Genomic DNA, 22,586 nt, shown 5'->3' on the forward strand with positions numbered 1-22,586 from the left:
CGAGTGATTTGGCATGAAACATTAATGGAGCAGTGAATAGGCTCAGTCCACAGCAGAATAGCGCGATGAACTTGTTTTTTTTAAATTTGGCGTTTATCCCGTTTTGGAAAAGAGCTCTTCAAATATACATAAGTACAGTCACTCGCCGCCTCTCACACACACCTTTAAAGGAGAGGGGAAGACAGCAGCGGTGTGAGAGACTACGAAAGCACAGTTAGCTTAGCTCAAATCATAACTATCAAACTGCGAAGTGCCATACACAAATACATACACACACTAATATACATCTCGCTAACAAAAGAACAACCACATGTGACCTGCGTAACATAATATTAAGGTCTCTATTTTGCATTTTTTACTCATTTTAACAACTTATATACAGGACCACCCTGTCATCTTAACGCTCCTCAGCAAACCCGGAGACCAACTGAGGAGAACGGCGCGAATTGACAGGATGTGACATCACCAATAAGCTACAGGGCACACAATCAAAACAAAATTATCAAAATAAAAGCTCCCCATAAAAAAAAACAAGTATATACATTGAAATCAATAACAAAATGTGAACAAAAGAGAAAACTGGATTAATGGTGAAATTAACAAAAAAAATATTAACTGAATACATCGGTTACACAAGCATACAGTATCTGTGCAACTCAGCCACCGCACCTCACAATGGTAAACCGGGTCTCCATACTCTGACTCAAGCTCACTCAGCAGCTCTTTAAACTGGCAGCTGTTACAGTAAGTCCTCTGCTTTTAATGAAGTTGATGGTGGAAACAACAGCAGTCATCACATTATTGAGCTTCAGGGAATGGGCGCACAGGCTCTCTTGGTGTATGATACAGTGGCACACAACCAACTCATTTGGATCCAGATTGAGACAACTCATGTCTTTTTTAACCAACGCAGTTGTGATACACCCTAATGTGAGCATGCTTGGTCACTTTTTATTTGTCCCTGGTCCGGATCTGTTGTTTACATGAGTAAACAATAAATTTAACATTTTACTGTCAAATAGCCCTTTTCCACCAAATCAGTTCCAGGGCTGGTTCAGGGCCAGTGCTTAGTTTGGAACCGGGTTTCCTGTTTCCACTGAAAAAGAACTGGCTCTGGGCCTGAAAAACTGGTTCCAGGGTAGCACCAGCTCTTTGCTGGGCTAGAGGAAAGAACTGCTTACGTCAGCGAGGGTGCAGAGTTGTTAAGACCAACAACAATAGCAAGACCGCGAGAGGGCGCCATTTTCTGATCCCACTGAAGCACCGTAAAGCCAGAAGCAGCAGCTGTACAAATGTGAGGTCATCCATTATTGATGTTGTTGTTGTTGTTGCTTCTTCTTTTTCTTCTTTTTCTTCTTCTTCTCCACGTTGTTGTTGCTTCGATGTTCACACCAAGGTTTATGCAAATGCAGCAACGTAACCGACGTATACAGTGACATAATGACATGGCTCCCCTTAGCACCCGGAGCTATGGAAAAGCTGAACCAGCACCAGCACTGGCCCCGACCCAGCCCTGGAACTGATTTGGTGGAAAAGGGGTAAAAGATGATGCTAATGTCGGGGGGGCTGAACCAAAGTGCGGTATCGTTGCACCGCGGTGCCTAAGGTGAGAGATCCTGCCCCCTTCCCTCAGACAGAGATCCGAAGGAGAAGATGGCAGTTCACTCTTTCACTCACTGACGGTGTGATTCTGTTTTCCAGGGTTTCTTCCAGGGGAGCTGAGACCAGTGAACCCCAACAGAAATCATTTGTTACTCCAGTTCCATGCATTGAAACTCGTAACACAGTCAATCCTTTCTGCGTGCCAATCATGGCTGGGGCTCCATCTGTAGCCAGTCCACTTAGCTTGTCAAACTGCAGGCCAAATTTGTTCATAGCCAAAACAACTTGCTCAAACAAATCCTCACCTTTGGTAGTGCCATGCATGGCTTGGAAAGACAGCATTTCCTCCCGCATATCAAATTCGGCTGTAATCCCACGCACAAAAATGGCATGTTGGGCGGTATTTGTGATGTCTGTTGTCTCGTCGCAAGCTAAAGAGAAAAACTGAAAATCCCTTGTTGTATCCTTCAGTGTTTTCTCAATGTCTTGTGCCATGTCAGTAATCCGATCGGAGACAGTACTTCGAGACAAATTGACACTTTGGAAACATTTCACTTTGTCTGGAGCGAGCAGTTCCATGGCAGCAACAAAGAACTCCTTCACAAACTCCCTTTCTGAATGTGGTTTCAGTTTCTTGGCAATTAGCTCACTTACCACAAAACTAGCCTGTATCACGTTTTCTTGGTTACCATTAGGTCTTGTGAATGTTGCTTGTTGGGTGCACAAACTCCGCCAAAGAGCATTAATTTTATCCACATGCACTTGTCCTTTCAGCTCGTCCATCTTGGCGTGTTTGGTGCTGTAATGACGCTCCAGATTAGCCTTTTTCATCACTGCAAGGGCGTCCCCGCAAACTAAGCAAACTGGCTTGCTTTTTACTTCTATGAAACAATAATCGTTTGCCCATTTTTCCTGAAAAGCATGACATTCCTCATCTACCTTTCCCTTCTTCATACTCGCCATGGTGCATTTTGGTGAAATTGTTAAACAGTCTGTCTATGCCCGCTAAATGACTTGACATAACCGCGTATGACCACACTCTGCTCATGTGGGGGTCAAGACCCTGACCTTGGCCCGGAAAGACAACAACTTGCCTATTTTAATAATTGCGGTATCATTTTTTCTGATTTTAATTTTTTTTTTGTATGTGAGTAATTATGAATCATCTTGTCAGCTGGATCAAATGGTCTCGCAGGCCGTATATGGCCCGGAGGCCGGACGTTCCCCACACCTGCATTACAGGTTATGAAAGTACTAGAAAATAAAATGTAAAAAGTTGAAGACGACACGGAATGGCAGCAGCCATCCACATGGGCACCAACTTGCAAGGCCAACATTCTCATGATGGAACAGGTTTGGGCCTCTTTGTTCCAGTGAAGGGAGATTGTAATATTATAGTGCGCAAAGACATTCTGTACAACTGTGTGCTTCAAATTTTGTGGGAACTGTTTGGGAAAGAACCATATATGGGTCATCATATGTGGAAGTCACTGTGATTATGTCTGCTGAGAGGAAAAAATCCAACTGTCAGCATTCATGTTCAGCTCAAAAACCATGAACACACATCTAAAATGGGAAAGAGCTGTGGTGTAAGCCGACCTAAACACATAATGAGCTCCATGTGGATGACAAATTAAAGGTAAAAACGATGGTTCTGTTTTCCTGTTGGTGGGATTTATTTTTGCTCCACTTGTCACCTCAGAGGTAAAAGTCATTCCAAATCAACACAAAGGTCTTCTGACTGATCTCCTTTATCATATAATGGGTGTGGTCAGTTCTGGGGTGACTCCGCCCCCATCCACAGGGCAAGAGGACTCACTGAATGGTTTGATGAGGATCATGAAATGAAAATGATATAAATCAAAAGATCTAATTTCTGTGAGTGATTTTGGATTGACGTTTATTCAGTGCTCTTCAGCACCAACTGATTAAAGAACGGCGTTCACCGCTCCAGTATTATGCTTCCAGAGACGTGTAGAATCGATGCCAAGGTGTATTGATGCTGAATCTGTTCTCGTGACTCGTGGTGGTTTAAAACCTTAGTACTGTAACACCCTTTATATAGGTTTCTCCTTTAATTATCACTTGTCTGTCTGGGTTTAATTGATGGAGGCCAATTGTCACATCTTTTTCCTCACACCAAGATGCAGCCTGTAGCAGTAATATCAATGGCCAGCAGGTGGGGCAGTTTAACTCAAATATAAACACATTGTAAAGGTACGTTTTTGAAGTAAATACAATCAACAAAAATATCCAGTAGAAGAGTAAATTAGTCAAATATATTTTAACACTTTTTGAAACTTTGATATGTTATAAGGATAAACACTTTTAAAGTAAATACTTGAATGCATTGAAGTGTTGAACCAATCTAGACCCATGTGTTCCATTATAACAGCGTCCAGCCAACTTCATATCTGATAAAGAGCTGACACTTTCTGATGAGTAATTGAGGAATAAATCTCTGTGTGGTTCTGTTATCAGTAAAATAATCAGTCATGAAGCAGAGTGTCACGTCTGCACTGGAATCCACTCAGAACTTCACTTCCCAGAACAGAATGTGGCCTACAAACATGGCCGCCATGGACTACGACTCCCAGCAACCGCACTCACTTTTACTTTCACAGTCACCCAATGAGCGGCACGGTGGTGTAGTGGTTAGCGCTGTCGCCTCACAGCAAGAAGGTCCGGGTTCGAGCCCCGTGGCCGGCGAGGGCCTTTCTGTGTGGAGTTTGCATGTTCTCCCCGTGTCCGCGTGGGTTTCCTCCGGGTGCTCCGGTTTCCCCCACAGTCCAAAGACATGCAGGTTAGGTTAACTGGTGACTCTAAATTGACCGTAGGTGTGAATGTGAGTGTGAATGGTTGTCTGTGTCTATGTGTCAGCCCTGTGATGACCTGGCGACTTGCCCAGGGTGTACCCCGCCTTTCGCCCGTAGTCAGCTGGGATAGGCTCCAGCTTGCCTGCGACCCTGTAGAAGGATAAAGCGGCTACAGATAATGAGATGAGATGACCCAGATAGCAAATGATGTTATTTCAATGTTGATATTTGGTCAAGATGGTTGATTTACAGTTATAGTTGAACACTGATGGTGGATCAACCATTAATCAACCACTGATAAAATAAAAAGTTGAAAAAATGTGTTTGAATCAATGTAATGGTTGAAGGAAACATTTGATCAATGTTGAATATATGTTGATTTTGTTGTCATCATACACTGCACCACTGGACGGGAGCCTGGGGTGCACTCTGGGTGAGACCATTTTGTGGGAGGGGGGTTTCCTATATTTCATTGAATTTCATTTATTTAATTTAGAATTTTAATAGATCACAAGGAACTATGAAGAATAGATTATTATTTATGGTTATGTGCAAATCTTGTGTGTGCAACATGTAAGGAAAAAACGAACAGAAAATTCTACTGTACCGGACACTATTTGGAATGGTCCAAATAACCATCTCTCAGAAGAACTTTCAGAAGAGCTCGAGCTCCGTTGACGACGAGACTTGCGACCATAGACTGTCCGTGCTTGCGACTGAAGAAATTTGCTTCAACAACACTGGCCAGTTCTCCTCTTTGTGGTAGTGTGGTTAAAAATAGTGGTTAAGTGAACATGTGCTTGTACACATGGTACTCTGATGGACAAGAACCCCATCCCACCTCACGCCCAGTGTTCCTGGCATAGGCTCCAGATTCACCACCATACTGAGTAGGATAAAACAGTGACTGAGGATTACTATACAGACTTATTATGACATGTTATGTATTCTCATCTCATTATCTCTAGCCACTTTATCCTTCTACAGGGTTGCAGGCAAACTGGAGCCTATCCCAGCTGACTATGGGCGAAAGGCGGGGTATCTACACCCTGGACAAGTCGCCAGGTCATCACAGGGCTGACACATAGACACAGACAACCATTCACACTCACATTCACACCTACGGTCAATTTAGAGTCACCAGTTAACCTAACCTGCATGTCTTTGGACTGTGGGGGAAACCGGAGCAAATATTCAAATATTTTGTTAGTCAGGCAGTTATTTGAATTGTACAGTAAGTTTAACTGCTAGTACTGTATTTAGGCAATATTTTATTGTCCAGGTAAAGACTGTATAATCCTTTCTGATTCATATCATATCTGGTTCATGTCCACAGACAGGCCTTTCCATCATTGTGTACGGTGAAACATCAACATCAACCCAATTTCTCATGGTGGTGTAGTGGTTAGCACGGTCGCCTCACAGCAAGAAGGTTCCAGGTTCCAACCCAGCGGCCGGCGAGGGCCTTTCTGTGTGGAGTTTGCATGTTCTCCCCGTGTCTGTGTGGGTTTCCTCAACAGTCCAAAGATGTGCAGTTAGGTTGACGTGGGGTGGCCTTGGGCTGAGGTGCCCTTGAGCAATTCCCAGATAGCAAAAATCAGTTGAATCAACATTGAAATAGCGTTTGGCAGAAAACATTGAAATGATATTGAAAGTGTCCCCTCGAATTTGGGTTGAATTTTCAACCCTATCAGCATTGAATCAATAGTGATTCAACCATCATCTAAATAGAAATTTCTATTTAGATGATGGTTGAATCACTATTGATTCAATGCTGATAGGGTTGAAAATTCAACGTTGATTCAACCCAAATTCAAGGGGACACTTTCAATATCATTTCAATGTTTTCTGCCAAACGCTATTTCAATGTTGATTCAACTGATTTTTGCTATCTGGGGAGTCACCCAATGACTGACTGCACTCAGCTGGACTCAATTACCATCACACACACAATATCAGTTCACTGACAGAACATGGACTTTTCTCAGCATTCACTCAGTGTTCTTGTCTTTGACTTTGATTAGATTTATGTTTTTGTTTTGCTCTTCTGATATTACATTTTGGATTTGCCTGCCTGTGTTTAATAAACGTCTACCTGCAGTTGCATCCTCCTGCAGTCTGACTTCCTGACACAGAGTTACTGTGTTTGTATTCACAAAGGGTAATGGTCAAAGCAGGTGAATAATGTAAAAGATTTATTTTGTACACTTAGTCATATTTAACATTTAATTGCATAAAGAGTTTATATTTTTGTACTGTATTTAATATCTATGTATACATTTCCTGTCACAACATTCATTGATGGTGTAATTATTTTGACATGGTCCTGTCTTTTGTGTTACGTCCTGTCATATGTCACTTCCTGTTTTGTAAGAAAAGTTTGTGAATGGAAGCGGTATTCTACAAGTGAGTTAGCCCACATCACGAGCTTACGAAGCGTTACGATTGTCACATTTCTAAGTATCCAGACTAAAGTTGGAAGGTTTTAAGTCAAGACAACTGTAGCATTGTAACATTAAGACGGGCGACCTCAACCAAGTCAGTGAACCCTTCCTTAGTCAACAAGCTGGAAAAGTGGTATGTGTTATGTCTTTGTGGAATTATGATTTTGTTTGCATCTTAAGATTTTTGTGTGTGAGAGTATATGATTTAGCCTATTGTTTTCTTTGTTTCTTTAGTTCTACGGTGTTTACAGTGTCTACACCAGGGGTTCCCAAACTTTTCCATGCCAAGGCCCCCCAAACAGCATTAGCTTCTGGCCGGGGACCCCCTTTGCAAACCCACAGACAATGCTACAAAATATGTCAAGAAACATCAACTTTAAGAATGTTTTCTCTTTTATTCAATAATCAATAATTGTTACATTTGTTTAGCATAAGAATATTATTAACTAACATGTTTTCAACACAAATATTTTCACACTGAACAATAAACTGTATAACCTCCTGTAGTACCTGATTCAACTCGTTATCCATCCTTTTTGCGACCAGTGCCTCGCGATGGAGCGTGCAGTGTGTGGCCACTACATGAGGGCCTTCTGCTTAATGAGTGCGGTCACTCCACTGATCTTCCTGGTCATTGCCGCGGCTCCGTCCGAACACACCCCCACACAACGGGTCCAGTCCAATCCGTTAGACTCGATGTAATCATCCAAAACTTGAAAAATGTCTTTCCCAGTGGTTCTTCTTTCAAGTGCTTTACAAAATAGTATTTCCTCCACAAATCTTTCCTGTGAAATAAATCTGATGTACACAAGCAGTTGGGCCTCATTGGATAAATCTGTGCTCTCATCCAGCTGAAGTGCGAAGTATTCGCTGGCTCTCACCTGCTCCAACAGCTGAGCAGATACATCTTGAGCCATGTCACCAATCCGTCGGCTCACGGTGTTATCAGAGAGAGGGACAGCATTGATTTTTTTTGGCAGCATCCTCACCAAGCAATTCTCGGACAATGTCTTTGGTGGCTGGTAAAATCAAATCTTCTCCAGTTGAGTGAGGTTTTTTAGCACGAGCAATGTGGTATGAGGCTAAAAATGATGCCTTCAGGGCCCGCTCGGGGACAGTAGCTTGCTGGGTGAATGCAGCAGATTGCCTGACCAAATGCTCTTCTTTGCGTCTGAAGAAATCTACTGTTTTTTTGGCATCTGTTGGATGTTTTTATACCAAGTGACGAAGTTTCGAAGGTTTTAAGCACTCGTTTGACAGGGTCTCCAGACAGAGGACACATTTCAGGCAATCATGGCCATTTTTCTGTATGGCTGTAAAGCCATACTTAATGTATGCTGCCTCATATTTTCGGATTTTAGTTGGCCAGGACTTGTTTTTTTTTCACAGCAGTGTCCTCCACAGCAGGGCTGTTGGTTTGTTCCTTCGGTCTCTTCTTCAAAAGCCTGTCCATTTTGCGCTAGCAATACGCTAGCTTGAGGAGCAAAGCAGCTTGATAAATGGTGCAAACCGCAACATCACAGGCAATTGGAGAGATGAGCATGGCAAACAATGTTTCGATATGATGTATTATTATTAATAATTATATTTTATAATAATGATTAAAAAACTACAATATATTTAATAATTATTTTTAAAAAGTATATATATTGGGGCGGCACGGTGGTGTAGTGGTTAGTGCTGTCGCCTCACAGCAAGAAGGTCCGGGTTCGAGCCCCGTGGCTGGCGAGGGCCTTTCTGTGTGGAGTTTGCATGTTCTCCCCATGTTTCGTGGGTTTCCTCCGGGTGCTCCGGTTTCCCCCACAGTCCAAAGACATGCAGGTTAGGTTAACTGGTGACTCTAAATTGACCGTAGGTGTGAATGTGAGTGTGAATGGTTGTCTGTGTCTATGTGTCAGCCCTGTGATGACCTGGAGACTTGTCCAGGGTGAACCCCGCCTTTCGCCCGTAGTCAGCTGGGATAGGCTCCAGCTCGCCTGCGACCCTGTAGAACAGGATAAAGCGGCTACAGATAATGAGATGAGATGAGAAGTATATATTTTTTTTTGCAATTTTTTTGTTATCATTCCTCCAACTTTCTGAGGCCGCCCTAGTGCCCGCTGGCGGCCCCCCAGGGGGCCACAGCCCCCACTTTGAAAACCACTGGTCTACACGATGGTGTTGGTGTGCTTCTGCGTACTAAACATCAGTAAAACGGAACCTCGACTTTGCCTGTTGACTGGGGACGGCGTAGTTACTGTAACCACCCTGAAGATGATACTGACGCATGTCCGAAAGGGTTTTTTACTTTTCTCACAGCAGTTTGGTGATAATTATTTTATATTTATTAAATATTGATATGCATTTTTTTATAGTGATAGGCAAGGCAAGTTTATTTATATAGCACATTTCATACACAATGGCAGTTCAATGTGCTTTACAGAAGTAAAAACAAAAACAGTAAACAATAGAGAAATAAAATTACATAAAATAATTTTATCTTTATTCTAAAATAATTAATTAAAAGAATTAAAAGAAAATAATAAGAATTAAACAATAGTAGAAATAAAATATTAAAATGCCAAAAAGAAAAAGGAGAAAGAGAAAGAGAAAAAAAAAACTAGCAGAATAAAATAGAATAAAGTTAAAATAAATTTAAAACATGCAGAGAAAAAGATTATAAAAAATGTAAAATATTAATTATTTAACAGAAAGCATCTGAGAACAGCTTGGTCTTTAACCTAGATTTGAAGCTGCCAACAGCAGGAGCATTTTTAATGTCCTCTGGCAGTTGGTTCCATAGCTGTACTGCATAGTAGCTAAAAGCTGCTTCACCACACTTTGTTTTAACAACTGGTTTTAATAGTAAATTTTTCTGTTGCGATCTGGTAGATCTGATTGGGTTAGGCCGCTGCAACATATCAGAGAGGTAATTGGGCCCTGTACCATTTAGAGATTTGTACACCAGCAGCAATGCTTTAAAGTCAATTCTGTAGCTTACTGGAAGCCAGTGAAGGGACCTTAGAATTGGAGTAATGTGCTCTGTTCTTTTTGTTCGTGTGAGAACCCTCGCTGCTGCATTTTGAACCAGCTGAAGTCGTTTAATGGTCTTTAATGGTTATAGTTCAATGTGTGTATGTGCTGCATGTAAATTTGGACAAATTAAACATAATGTGGCAGCTAAACAGGAAGCGATAGATAAGAGAAAATAATGTGGAAGAATTAAAGATACTAATGAGCAAAAAACATTTTTTTAAATTGTCAGAGGTGATCAAAGATGACATGAACAATGAAATGTCTTGGAATGTGACCAACATTGTTTTCTTGAAAATGTAACTGGAAAAAAAAGCCATAATCTTTGATAGAAAATGCCCTTTAATATGTCTGAAAATAAAACTAATCCCCACTGCCTGTGGTTCAATTCAGATAAACACTGCGAGACGAATTAAAGCAAAAGTTTTTTTTTTTTTTCAAATCGGATATACAGTGAAAAACTTCATTCCTTCTGTTTAAATGCATAAACAGTGCATTTTGTTTAATATTAATCAAAATAATTGGTTATAACTGGAGAGAGGATTTAAACATCATAGCTGAGATTAGGACAGGTTTTTAAACTCGCTCGTCAATTAGTTTCATGTTGTTCTGCACCCACTCGTCTTTAGGATTTGCACACGCCTCTTTGCCGTTCTTGAGAGTAAAGCTGCAGAGGAGAGAGAAGATTTACATCAGTGTTAAACTGCAATAACATCAGAAAATCAAACACTCTCACACGTCCCAAACCTCCAACATCATTTAAAATGATAATCTATTAAAGTTAATATTATATTATATACAACCATAAAGCAATGACTGACATGGAAATAAACTTTTTAATATTAACTGAAATTAATAAAATATAAATGAGGGGCTGAAAGCTTACATGACTCCAGGGTCTGTACACTTTATGTGTGTTTTTTTATACACTGTAATGATATTTGCAGGGATTGATTTCTGCTGGTAAATGAAACAGCATTTGTCTGGTTCATCCACACCTGTGTGAAAACATTTATACATTTAGTTCTGTGATTAAAGGCTCAAAAACCACCATCAAATGGTTTTACGTATATCGACTAAAAGTTTCTGCTTGTAGTGTTTATTAAATTGTCCCACAGCGCTGTGGAGTTCTGGATTGTGATTGGTCAGAAGGTGTTGATTAGTTTTCTATAACAGCAGCTCCGACAGTAGTGCAGCTGCCAATCACAGGTTTATATTAATGCCCTCGTTCTAATACGTTATCGTTTCTATGGTAACAGCTGGTGAGTGAACGACTGTTTATCGCTGCTCTAATGTCAGTGAGAACAGTTGCTCAGTGGTTTAAATGTTGGACGACCGATCAGAGGCTCGTGATTTCAGATCTCACCACCACCAAGCTGCTACTGCTGGGCCCCTGAGCAAGGCCCTTACTCCTCTTATGATGTAATGTTGGAACAGTTTGTAAACTGGTTTGGTTTCAGAGGAATGAAACACTTGGGGATGCACTATTACAGGAAAATAATCAACTTCAGGGTGGGAACAGGAGCTCTGCTTCATCACACCACCCTGTCACTCAGTAATTCACTGTAACAGTGTGACAAACACACAGTGGTTTATTAACGCTGGTTATTTTCAGCAGCCTGGTCGTCTCATCTCATCTCATTATCTCTAGCCGCTTTATCCTGTTCTACAGGGTCACAGGCAAGCTGGAGCCTATCCCAGCTGACTACGGGCGAAAGGCGGGGTACACCCTGGACAAGTCACCAGGTCATCACAGGGCTGACACATAGACACAGACAACCATTCACACTCACATTCACACCTACGGTCAATTTAGAGTCACCAGTTAACCTAACCTGCATGTCTTTGGACTGTGGGGGAAACCGGAGCACCCGGAGGAAACCCACGCGGACACGGGGAGAACATGCAAACTCTGCACAGAAAGGCCCTCACTGGCCACGGGGCTCGAACCTGGATCTTCTTGCTGTGAGGCGACAGTGCTAACCACTACACCACTGTAGAAGCTGAAAAGCTAAAATAAAAAGAGTTAATGAGAACTCAGTTCTGGCATCCCGGGTTTCAGCACCACTGTCGAAATCGTTTAAGGTGGGTGGAGCACAGAAGCATGGCAGGCCAGAACTGAGTTCTCATAAACTCTTTTTATTTTAGCTTTTCAGCTTCTACTTTATTCTCTCCCAGTCACAAGCGCTCTGGTTGGGGAGAGAGCTCCCTTCCTCTTACAGGGCGTGGTCACTGGGGGAGACACACAAACCCAGGTTAATTCCCATCAGGTGCAGTGATTCTGCCAATTACCTTCCCTGACTCCGCCCTCCATTCACAGACTGACGCTTGACCACGCCCCGGGTGCCACAGATTGATATACATTTTTTATAGTGATAGTTCAATGTGTGTATGTACTGCATGTAAATATGGACAAATTAAACAATGTGGCAGCTAAACAGGAAGCGATACAGAAGAGAAAATAATGTGGAAGAATTAAAGATACTAATGAGCAAAAAACATTTTTTTTAATTGTCAGAGGTGATCAAAGATGACATGAACAATGAAATGTCTTGGAATATGTCTGTGAAGATTCTCAGTCATCCAGGTCATAGTAAACTGTGGGTGGTAAAAGAGAGCAACTGGACTTGCTTGAAGATTCTTGAAGATGTTTCACCTCTCATCCGAAAGGCTTCTTCAGTTCTGTCTGACTCTTAGGGTATTTATCAGGTATTTATCCTCTCATGGATGAAAAGCTCATCTAAGGTGTCATTGAGTCATCCTGACGGTGTGGGTCACTGGGGGCTGGTAGTGAACGGCCTCGAGAGTCGTTAGGATGATCAATGGAATGCTGATTCTCTCATGCCCCTTTTCCACCAAAGCAGTTCCAGGGCTGGTTCGGGGCCAGTGCTTAGTTTGGAACTGAGTTTTCTGTTTCCACTGACAAAGAACTGGCTCTGGGGCCAGAAAAGCGGTTCCAGGCTAGCACCAACTCTCTGCTGGGCTAGAGGAAAGAACCGCTTACGTCAGCAGGGGGGCGGAGTTGTTAAGACCAACAACAATAGCAAGACTGCGAAAGATCGCCATTTTTAAGCGACGAGAAGCAGCAGCTGTACAAATGTGAAGTCATCCATTATTATTGTTGTTGTTGTTGTTGTTGCTGCTGCTGCTTCTTCCGTGTTGTTTTTGCTTCGATATTCGTGCCAAGGTTTATGCAAACGTAGCGGCGTAACTGATGTATACAGCAATGTAACTGACGTATACAGTGACGTAATGACGTGGCTTCCCTTAGCACCGCGAGCTATGGAAAAGCAAACTGGTTCTCAGCTGGCTCGCAAGTTGAACGAGTTGTGAACCAGCACCAGCGCTGGCTCCGAACCAGCCCTGGAACTGATTTGGTGGAAAAGGGGTATCTGTCCTCATGTGAGTCACTGAAAACAGCTGGGAACGGACAAGGAGGATAACAGGAACAAACGCAAGAACATTTACCTCTTTTCCACCAAATCAGTTCCAGGGCTGGTTCGGGGCTGGTGCTGGTTCACAACTCGTTCAACTTGCGAGCCAGCTGAGAACCAGTTTGCTTTTCCATAGCTCGTGGTGCTAAGGGAAGTCACATCATTACATCGCTGTATACGTCAGTTATGTCGTTGTATACGTCAGTTACGTTGCTACGTTTGCATAAATCTTAGCGCAAATATCGAAGCAAAACCAACACGGAAGAAGCAGAAGCAACAACAGCAACAAGAATAAAAATGGATGACTTTGCGTTTGTACAGCTGCTGCTTCTCGTCGCTTAAAAATGGCGATCTTTCACGGTCTTGTTATTGTTGTTGGTCTTAACAACTCCGCCCCCCCGCTGATGTAAATGCTTCTTTCCTCTGGCCCAGCAGAGAGTTGGTGCTAGCCTGGAACCAGTTTTTCTGGCCCCAGAGCCAGTTCTTTGTCAGTGGAAACAGAAAACCCGGGTCCAAACTAAGCACTGGCCCCGAACCAGCCCTGGAACTGCTTTGGTGGAAAAGGGGCAATTGTCATTCCCTACATTTCTTGTCTATCTGAGAAACTCAGGAGGATCTTCTACAAACACAACATTCTGGTACATTTCAGACCCAGTAACACCCTGAAGCAGAAACTGGTCCACCCTAAGGACAGAATACCCAGACACAAACAGGACAACGTAGTGTATGCCATTCAGTGCAGTGAGGAATGCACAGACTCACATATTGGGGAAACTAAACAACTGCTTCACAGGCGCATGGCTCAACACAGGAGAGCCAGTTCCTCAGGCCAGGACTCTGCTGTCTACCTTCATCTTAACAACAAAGGACACTCATTTCAGGATTGCAATGTACGCATTTTAGCCAGAGAGGATCGTTGGTATGAGCGAGGAGTTAAAGAAGACATTTTTGTCAACCTGGAACAACCATCACTGAACAGAGGTGGGGGTCTAAAGGCCAATTTATGCTGACAACGCAGTCCTCGCAGATGGCGTCGCAGATGGCATCTGCGTAGCCCCCCCTTCGCAGACGCTCTGCGCGCACCTCCCAAAAATTGTGACCACCGCAGAAGCCTCGCAGACAGCATCGCAGACAAGAGGGCTCTGATTGGTCCACTCTACATCCGCTGTACATGCACTTCCGCTTCCCTCCTTTCCCAGTTTGGTTTGTTTTCACGACCGCCATTTTTAAAACACGAGCGAAGATGGAGCAGCATGAAGAGCGGTTGATCGAGGAAGTGAGGAAGTATATACATCTATACGACTCCAGTTCTAGTCATTATAAGTAACTGGAGGATAAACACTCCACTAACCACACCCACCAACTACTCCTAGCGATTTCGCGACTTCGCGACGCCTTGCGTTGTGGCGGTGAATAGCATCGCGCACGCCTATTACTCCCCGCTCAACGATAAATTACAACTGTCTGTGAAAAGCTATCTGCGAAAGCCTTGTCGCAAGAGCATGCAGAGGCCCTGAGACATCATTTATCAGCCACCTACAATGCAGTCCTTGGCACACTTCCCAGACAACTGAATGCACAACAAAACCCAGCTGTTTTGAGGACAGAGAGAATCAACATTCCATTGATCACCCTAACGGGCAATCCATTGATCATCCTAACGACTCTCGAGGCCGTTCACAACCAGCCCCCAGTGACCCACACCAACAGGATGACTCAATGACACCTTAGATGAGCTTTTCATCCATGAGAGGATAAATACCTGATGCTCCCTACCAGTCAGACAGAACTGAAGAAGCCTTTCGGATGAGAGGTGAAAGCAAGTCCAGTTGCTCTCTTTAACCACCCACAATGTCTTGGAATGTGACCAACATTGTTTTCTTGAAAATGTAACTGATAAAAAAGCCATAATCTGTGATAGAAAATGCCCTTTAATATGTCTGAAAATAAAACTAATCCCCACTGCCTGTGGTTCAATTCAGATAAACACTGCGAGACGAATTAAAGCAAAAGTTTTTTTTTTTCAATTCGGATATACAGTGAAAAGCTTCATTCCTTCTGTTTAAATGCATAAACAGTGAATTTTGTTTAATATTAATCAAAATAATTGGTTAGAACTGGAGAGAGGATTTAAACATTATAGCTGAGATTAGGACAGGTTTTTAAACTCGCTCGTCAATTTGTTTCTATGACCCTCTTCACCCACTTATTTTCAGCTGAGTGTTCACGGTGTCAGTGGTTGTAAACATGCGCTGGTCAATTTGTTTCATGTTGTTCTTCACCCACTCGTCTTTAGGATCTGCACACGCCTCTATGCCGTTGTTTAGAGTAAAGCTGCAGAGGAGAGAGAATATTTACATCAGTGTTAAACTGCAATAAAATCAGAAACTCAAACACTCTCACACGTCCCAAACCTCCAACATCATTTAAAATGATAATCTATTAAAGTTAATATTATATTATACACAACCATAAAGCAATGACTGACATGGAAATAAACTTTTTAATATTAACTGAAATGAATAAAAAATAAATGAGGGGCTGAAAGCTTACATGATTCCAGGGTTTGTACACTGAAGGTCTGTTTCTTTATACGCTGTAATGATATCTGCAGGGATTGGGCTCTGCTGGTAACTGAAACAGCATTTCCTTGGTTCATCCGCACCTGTGTGAAAACATTTATACATTTAGTTCTGTGATTAAAGGCTCAAAAACCAACATCAAATGGTTTTATGTATGTCGACTAAAAGATTCTGCTTGTAGTGTTTGTTAAATTGTCCCACAGCGCTGTGGTGTTCTGGATTGTGATTGGTCAGTAATTCACTGTAACAGTGTGACAAACACACAGTGGTTTATTAACGCTGGTTATTTTCAGCAGCCTGGTCGTCTTTTCAGGAAATTCAGTATCATTATAAAGCAGGGGAGTGGTAGCGAGTAACGACACCAGTCTAGTTTATTTTAAAGAAGTCAAAGTACACAAGGACCTCAATTAATGAAAATATCTTAAACAGATGATAATACTAATAATAATAATAATAATAATAATAATAATAATTAAATAAATATAATTAAATAAATATTATAAAAATAATTAACTTTATCTTACTCTGGGCCGATGTGAAGGACTGAAGGCAGACAAGAACCAGCAGAACCAGCAGGAGCGAACGAGAGAACATGACTGCTGCTGCTGATGATGATGATGAAGATCACGATGCAAACAGAATGGTATTAATGCAGATATCACTTGAAGCTTGAGTTTATATAAGCTGGTAAGAGGGTGAGGGTGTGGTTTGGGTGTTTGATGGTGACAAAAAAGTTCCACTTTGACGAAGAGAAAAAGAAACGCCCCTCTTCTACAGAACAGCCTGCTGTGGGTTTCAGCTCTGATAAGAAAGATCTGATAAGCATTTAATACTTTTAGACCAAAATCATCTCACTGCATTAAACTCTTAAAATAAAAATAAAATAAAGATGAATAAGTGCAGCTTTGTTGGAGTTAAACTATAACACTGTAGAGTCAGAGCTTCTGATAACCAACACACCACATCACACACACAATACACAGAGATAATAAATCATTATCATTAAACACTTCAATATTTCCCTGACTGTGTTTGTAATGAAAGTGCTAAGCATTATTCCTTTTCTGCAAAATCACACAGATTTCACACGAGTATCAGTTTTTTCTCCATGTGATTATGAGACAGTAAACCAGATGAAGGTTCATTTCAATACGATACACCATGAAACTGCACACGTGAATTCAAGCAAATGCATCTGACAGCATGTGAATAATTAGTGAAATGTTATAAAAACAAAAAGTTAAATGAAAAAAATACATGTGAAACTCCATGAATTGTGTCAAAATTACATGTGAAAAATAAATGAACCATATCATGAAATTTAATGTCATTATTATTTAATGTCAAATTTAATAACATTAAATGTCGCTATACTTATATAAAAGGCATGTGTTGTCTTTTAATAAATCAAAAGGGTTGCTGGTTTCAAATTGCTGTGGCTGTTTGTGCTGTTTACACTGCTGACTCATGACTGTGCTACAAAGTTCAACTCTAATCACATCATCAAGTTTGTTGAAGATCCTCCAGTTTTGGGCCTCAGCAGCAACAATGATGAGTCTGAGTTCAGGAAGGAGGTGGAGCAGTTCGCAAAATAGTGTAGAGACAACAATCTACACTATATGGCCAAAAGTTTGTAGACACCTGTCCATCTCACCCATATGTACTTCCTGAACGTCTCATTCCAGATTTATTCCCCCTTTGCTGTTATAATAAGTTCCACTCTTCTGGGAAGACTGTCCACTCGATTTTGGGGCGTGGCTGTCGGGATTTGTGTTCATTGACCTACAAGAGCATTCGTGAGGTCAGACACTGATGTTGGGATGTCAAATAGGCTCCAGTTCCAGTTCATCCCAAAGGTGTTCAGTGGGGTTGAGATCAGGGCTCTGTGCAGGACACTCGAGTTCTTCCACTCCAGCCATAACACACCAGGTTTTCATGGAGCTCGCTTTGTACACAGGGGATTCAAGTTTCAAATTTCTCGTTTATGATCAGATGCTTGATATTAAAGCTGGACTACCTTTCAGATTTTTCAAGTGTAAGTCATAAAAACAATTTTCCCTGACACCCAGTTATTTTTGTTTCGTGGAACGGAAGCTACTGAATTCAATTCACAGACTTCCAATTTTATTCGCTTTTTTCTGAATAGAGCAATTCATGAATTTTGGGCCACATGGCCCTATTTTATTTAGCACATCATTTCACACAAAAGTCTTTTCACACAAGTCATTTAGCACAAATTCAAAGTTATTTAACACAAATCTAAAGTCATTTAGCAAAAATCTAAAATCCTATCTAAAACACTGATATAGATAGCAAAGATTTTCACTTTTGCAATCCTATTGTTCTTTTTAATGGAGCATGTTCAGGAAGAAAAAAGTGTTGTTGTGTCTATTTTAATGACCCGTCATTGACACATAAACCATGGCAAATTTCACCTTCACTGAGCAATTCTGTGCTACGCACTTCCTGGTTCCCGAGTTGTTTGCGACGAGTCTTTTTTCCTTGAGTGTTGGTGTTAATTACTAATTTAAAAAAAAAAAAATCTACAAATAATTTTCCAGTATTCTCTTCATTTTTATTGGACTGTCACTTTCTTTTTTGTATTTTCCACTTTCGCTTTCCTTTTTCTGTTTTTTTCTCTCTCTTTTTTTGGAAGAACGCTGAGAACAGAAGCTTTCTTTTTCCCCCCTCTTGCGTAAAGACCACAAGCGGAGGCCATCCACATCAGATCTGCTTTAATATCAACAGATCTTCGATTAAGGTACATGAATCCTTTCATTATGGCACACCTTCAGCCTGTTCAGTGTGCTGAGTGCAGGATGTTTAGTCATTCTTCCTCCGTCGCTAGCGATAACTTTATTTGTGATAAGTGCAGATTAGTTAGCTCTCTGATGGAGAAGATTATAGTGTTAGAAGCACGTGTCCAGGCTTTAGAGAAGGCCAGTGAGCGTGAGAACAGTGTAGTTTCTGTTGGGGAAAGTCTGGATGCCCTAGGTGGAGTTAGTAATCCCCCAACTCTGGCATTAGAGCCCTTACAGCGGGGCGAATGGGTGACAACTTGGCGGCATAAGCATAGAGCCAAAGCTACCGCTGAGGCTCGCCCACGGGAGCACCACTCCTCTCCGCGTCACGTGCCGAACAGGTTTGCTCTCCTTAGTGACGCACCCGCTGAGAAACCTGAAAGAGCTCTGGTTATAGGGGACTCTATCATATGGCATGTGAAATTAGCTCAGCCTTTAGGGGCACCAGCAGCTTTAGTTAGGTGTATACCGAGAGCCAGGGTGCCAGACATAGCAGGTAATCTTAGGGTCCTAGGCAAGCACAGGTTCTCAAAGATCGTTATCCATGCAGGAGCTAATGATATATGCCTTCGTCAGTCTGAGGTTATTAAGAGTAATTTTGTAGAGGTATGCTCTGGCCCCATCCCAGTGTGGCATGGCAATGTAGCTTACAGCAGGTTATGGTCGCTGAACTGCTGGTTGTCCAGGTGGTGCTCTGAAAAGAGTGTGGGCTTTATAGATAATTGGGCTAATTTTGAGGGCACTGCTAGCCTGTTAGGGTGGGACGGTATCCATCCCATTTGGGAAGGTGCTGCCCTCATTTCCTGCAGCATAGGTCATAGTCTCAGAACAGGCCTAGTTAATTTCTGACAATCCAGAGCCAAGGCCAGGGAGCAGACGAACAGGCTAAACCGACTGTCTGCTAGCTGCACAGAGTCGTCATTCAGGGTCCACTACATCAAGACTGTGTCTGTTCCCCAAGCTCAACAAAAAAGTAGAAATACTCAGAGAGTTTGTTCCAGTAACCTAATCAATATAAAATTAGATCATACTGACTGTACAGCTGCTGCCAGCACCTTTGATCTAAAGGTGGGGCTATTAAATATTAGATCTCTTACATCTAAAGCGTGAATGGTTAATGAACTCATTACTGATCAGGAGTTTAACCCTTTGGTGACTGACCCCTTGAACATGGTTCCTCCAGGAACGATGACGTTTCAGTCGTCAAGACAACTGAAAAACTAAAATACAAGAGCATTTTGTTTTGTGCACAAGAGCATTGTGACGTATCTTTCTGTTTTTGTATTTTAGTTCTTCTGTTGTCTTGACAACTGAAAAGTCATAGTTCCTGGAGGAACCATTTTCAAGGGGTCAGTCACCAAAGGGTTAATGTACTGTGTTTAACAGAAACATGGATTAAGCCAAATGAATATATAGCATTGAATGAAGCGAGTCCTCCTGGATACAGTCATATACACCAGCCTCGTCTAACTGGCAGAGGAGGAGGCGTCGCAGTTATTTATAACGATTATCTAGGTGTAACACACAAACCTGGTTATAAATTTAATACATTTGAAGTTGTTCATACTAATATAATGTATGTAGCCTTGAAAAATAAGTCTACCCAGTTAATTCCGTTACTTATTATTTACAGGCCCCCGGGGCCATATTCTGAGTTTCTTTCTGAATTTGCAGATTTTATCTCAGATCTGGTTATTTCCTTCGACAAAGCTTTAGTTGTTTGAGATTTTAATATTCACTTCAATAACCCAGAAGACCCTTTAAAAACAGCGTTTGTGTCCATTTTAGATTCAGTAGGGATTAATCAGAATATCATAGGACCGACCCATAATGGTGGTCACACCCTCGATCTAATACTAACATTTGGGTTAAACGTAGAAAATATAGTCATACTTCCACAGTCTGAAGTTATCTCAGATCATTATCTCATCTCATTCAAAATATGTCTGAGTAATAATATATGCACCTCACCATGCTACTGTATTAAACATACATTCACTTCAACTACTGCACAGAGCTTTATAAATGATCTCCCAGAGTTATCAACTTTGATTGGGTCACTGTCGGCCCCTGCAGAACTTGATCAGGCAACTGAATGCTTAGAATCAACGTTGTGCTATACTTTAGATAATGTAGCTCCTCTAAAAAGGAAAATGGTCAGAGATAAAAAAAAAAAAAATTAGCACCCTGGTATAATGATGACACTCGCACTTTAAAACAGACCACTCGAAAATTGGAACGTAAATGGCATCAAACTAAATTGGTAGTGTTCAAATTAGCGTGGAAGGAGAGCTTCCTGAAGTATAGAAAAGCTCTTAGTGCTGCGAGATCAACATATCTCTCCTCCCTAATAGAAGATAACAAAAATAATCCTAGATTCCTATTTAATACTGTAGCAAAATTAACCAGGAATAAGTCCACTGTAGACACATGCACACCTGCAGTATGTAGTAGCAACGACTTCATGAATTTTTTTAATGACAAAATTGAGAATATCTGACAAAAAATTCAAACTACTAATTTAAGGTCAGACAATGAAAGTGACCCTGTAGTTAGCAATATAACTGTATCGGATCATCGATTAGAATGTTTTACTCCCCTAAAAGAAACTGAATTACTTTCATTAATCTCTGCATCAAAAGCCTCAACTTGTGTACTAGATCCCTTACCTACACATCTATTCAAACAGATAATACCTGAAGTAATTGAACCGCTTCTTTAAATAATAAATTCTTCTCTTACGATTGGCTATGTACTCAAATCCTTAAAACTAACAATTATCAAACCCCTGATTAAAAAACCTGACCTTGATCCCTGTCAGCTGTCCAATTATCGGCCAATATCAAACCTCCCCTTTATCTCCAAGATCCTTGAAAAAGCTGTGGCATAGCAGTTATGCTCATATTTACACCAGCTTAATAGAATTGAGGAATGTGTAAAGGACATTAGACAATGGATGCTTATTAACTTCCTTCTGCTTATCTCTGACAAGACTGAAGTACTTGTACTCAGACCACATGCAGCTAGAAGTAAGTTTTCTGATTACACAGTGACTCTGGATGGCCTTTCTGTTTCTTCACGTGCAGCAGTAAAAGACCTCGGGGTGATTATTGACCCCAGTCTTTCATTCGAAACTCACATTGATAACATTACCCGGATAGCTTTCTTTCATCTCAGAAATATTGCTAAGATAAGAAATTTAATGTCACTACGTGACACGGAAAAACTAGTCCATGCTTTCATTATCAATGGTAACGCGGGTAATGTTATCAACTCACATTGATAACATTTCCCGGATAGCTTTCTTTCATCTCAGAAATATTGCTAAGATAAGAAATTTAATGTCACTACATGACATGGAAAAAATAGTCCATGCTTTCGTTACCTCCAGGTTGGATTATTGTAATGCCTTACTGTCTGGATGTTCCAATAAATGCATAAACAAGCTCTAGTTAGTTCAAAATGCAGCAGCAAGAGTCCTTACTAGAACTAGAAAATATGACCACATCACCCCGTCTTATCAACACTGCATTGGCTCCCAATCAAATTTTGTATTGATTATAAAATACTACTATTGACCTTTAAAGCACTGAATGGTCTCACACCTCAGTAACTGAGTGAACTTCTGCTCCTCTATGACCCGCCACGCCTACTTAGATCAAAAGGTGCAGGCTATCTGCTGGTACCTCGTATAGACCCCTTTCACTGACGTCACCCGAAACCGGAAGTAAACAGACCCTGCGCCATTTTGGAAGACCAACAAACTCGTGATTAGGGGGAAATAACGGCACCAGTATGTGAACCCACGAGAATAAAGTGGAGTGGCAAACGACTTAAACAAACAAATCTGAGCTGTTTTATTTATGATTTATTGGCCCAACAGTAGACTTGAAAG

At 41.4% G+C, this 22,586-nt stretch overlaps 1 protein-coding gene across 2 annotated transcripts in view; it reads right to left on the bottom strand.

Moving 5' to 3' along the window:
* Positions 1–10,198: 10,198 nt before the first annotated feature.
* LOC132882886 (uncharacterized) overlaps positions 10,199–22,586 on the bottom strand; it is a 52,902-nt gene continuing 40,514 nt past the window's right edge. Inside the window, exons 5-7 of one of the 2 annotated variants that reach the window (XM_060915991.1) lie at positions 15,515–15,642; positions 10,761–10,872; positions 10,199–10,541 (exon numbers count right to left, since the gene is read on the bottom strand). In XM_060915991.1, coding sequence (XP_060771974.1) covers positions 10,451–10,541; positions 10,761–10,872; positions 15,515–15,642 — 331 coding nt within the window. In that variant the 3' untranslated portion in view covers positions 10,199–10,450. The remainder of the gene's footprint in view (positions 10,542–10,760; positions 10,873–15,514; positions 15,643–22,586) is intronic. The other variant, XM_060915996.1, reaches the window with a different exon arrangement.

This window comes from Neoarius graeffei, chromosome 1 (genome assembly GCF_027579695.1).
Source record: "Neoarius graeffei isolate fNeoGra1 chromosome 1, fNeoGra1.pri, whole genome shotgun sequence".
NCBI lineage: Eukaryota > Metazoa > Chordata > Actinopteri > Siluriformes > Ariidae > Neoarius > Neoarius graeffei.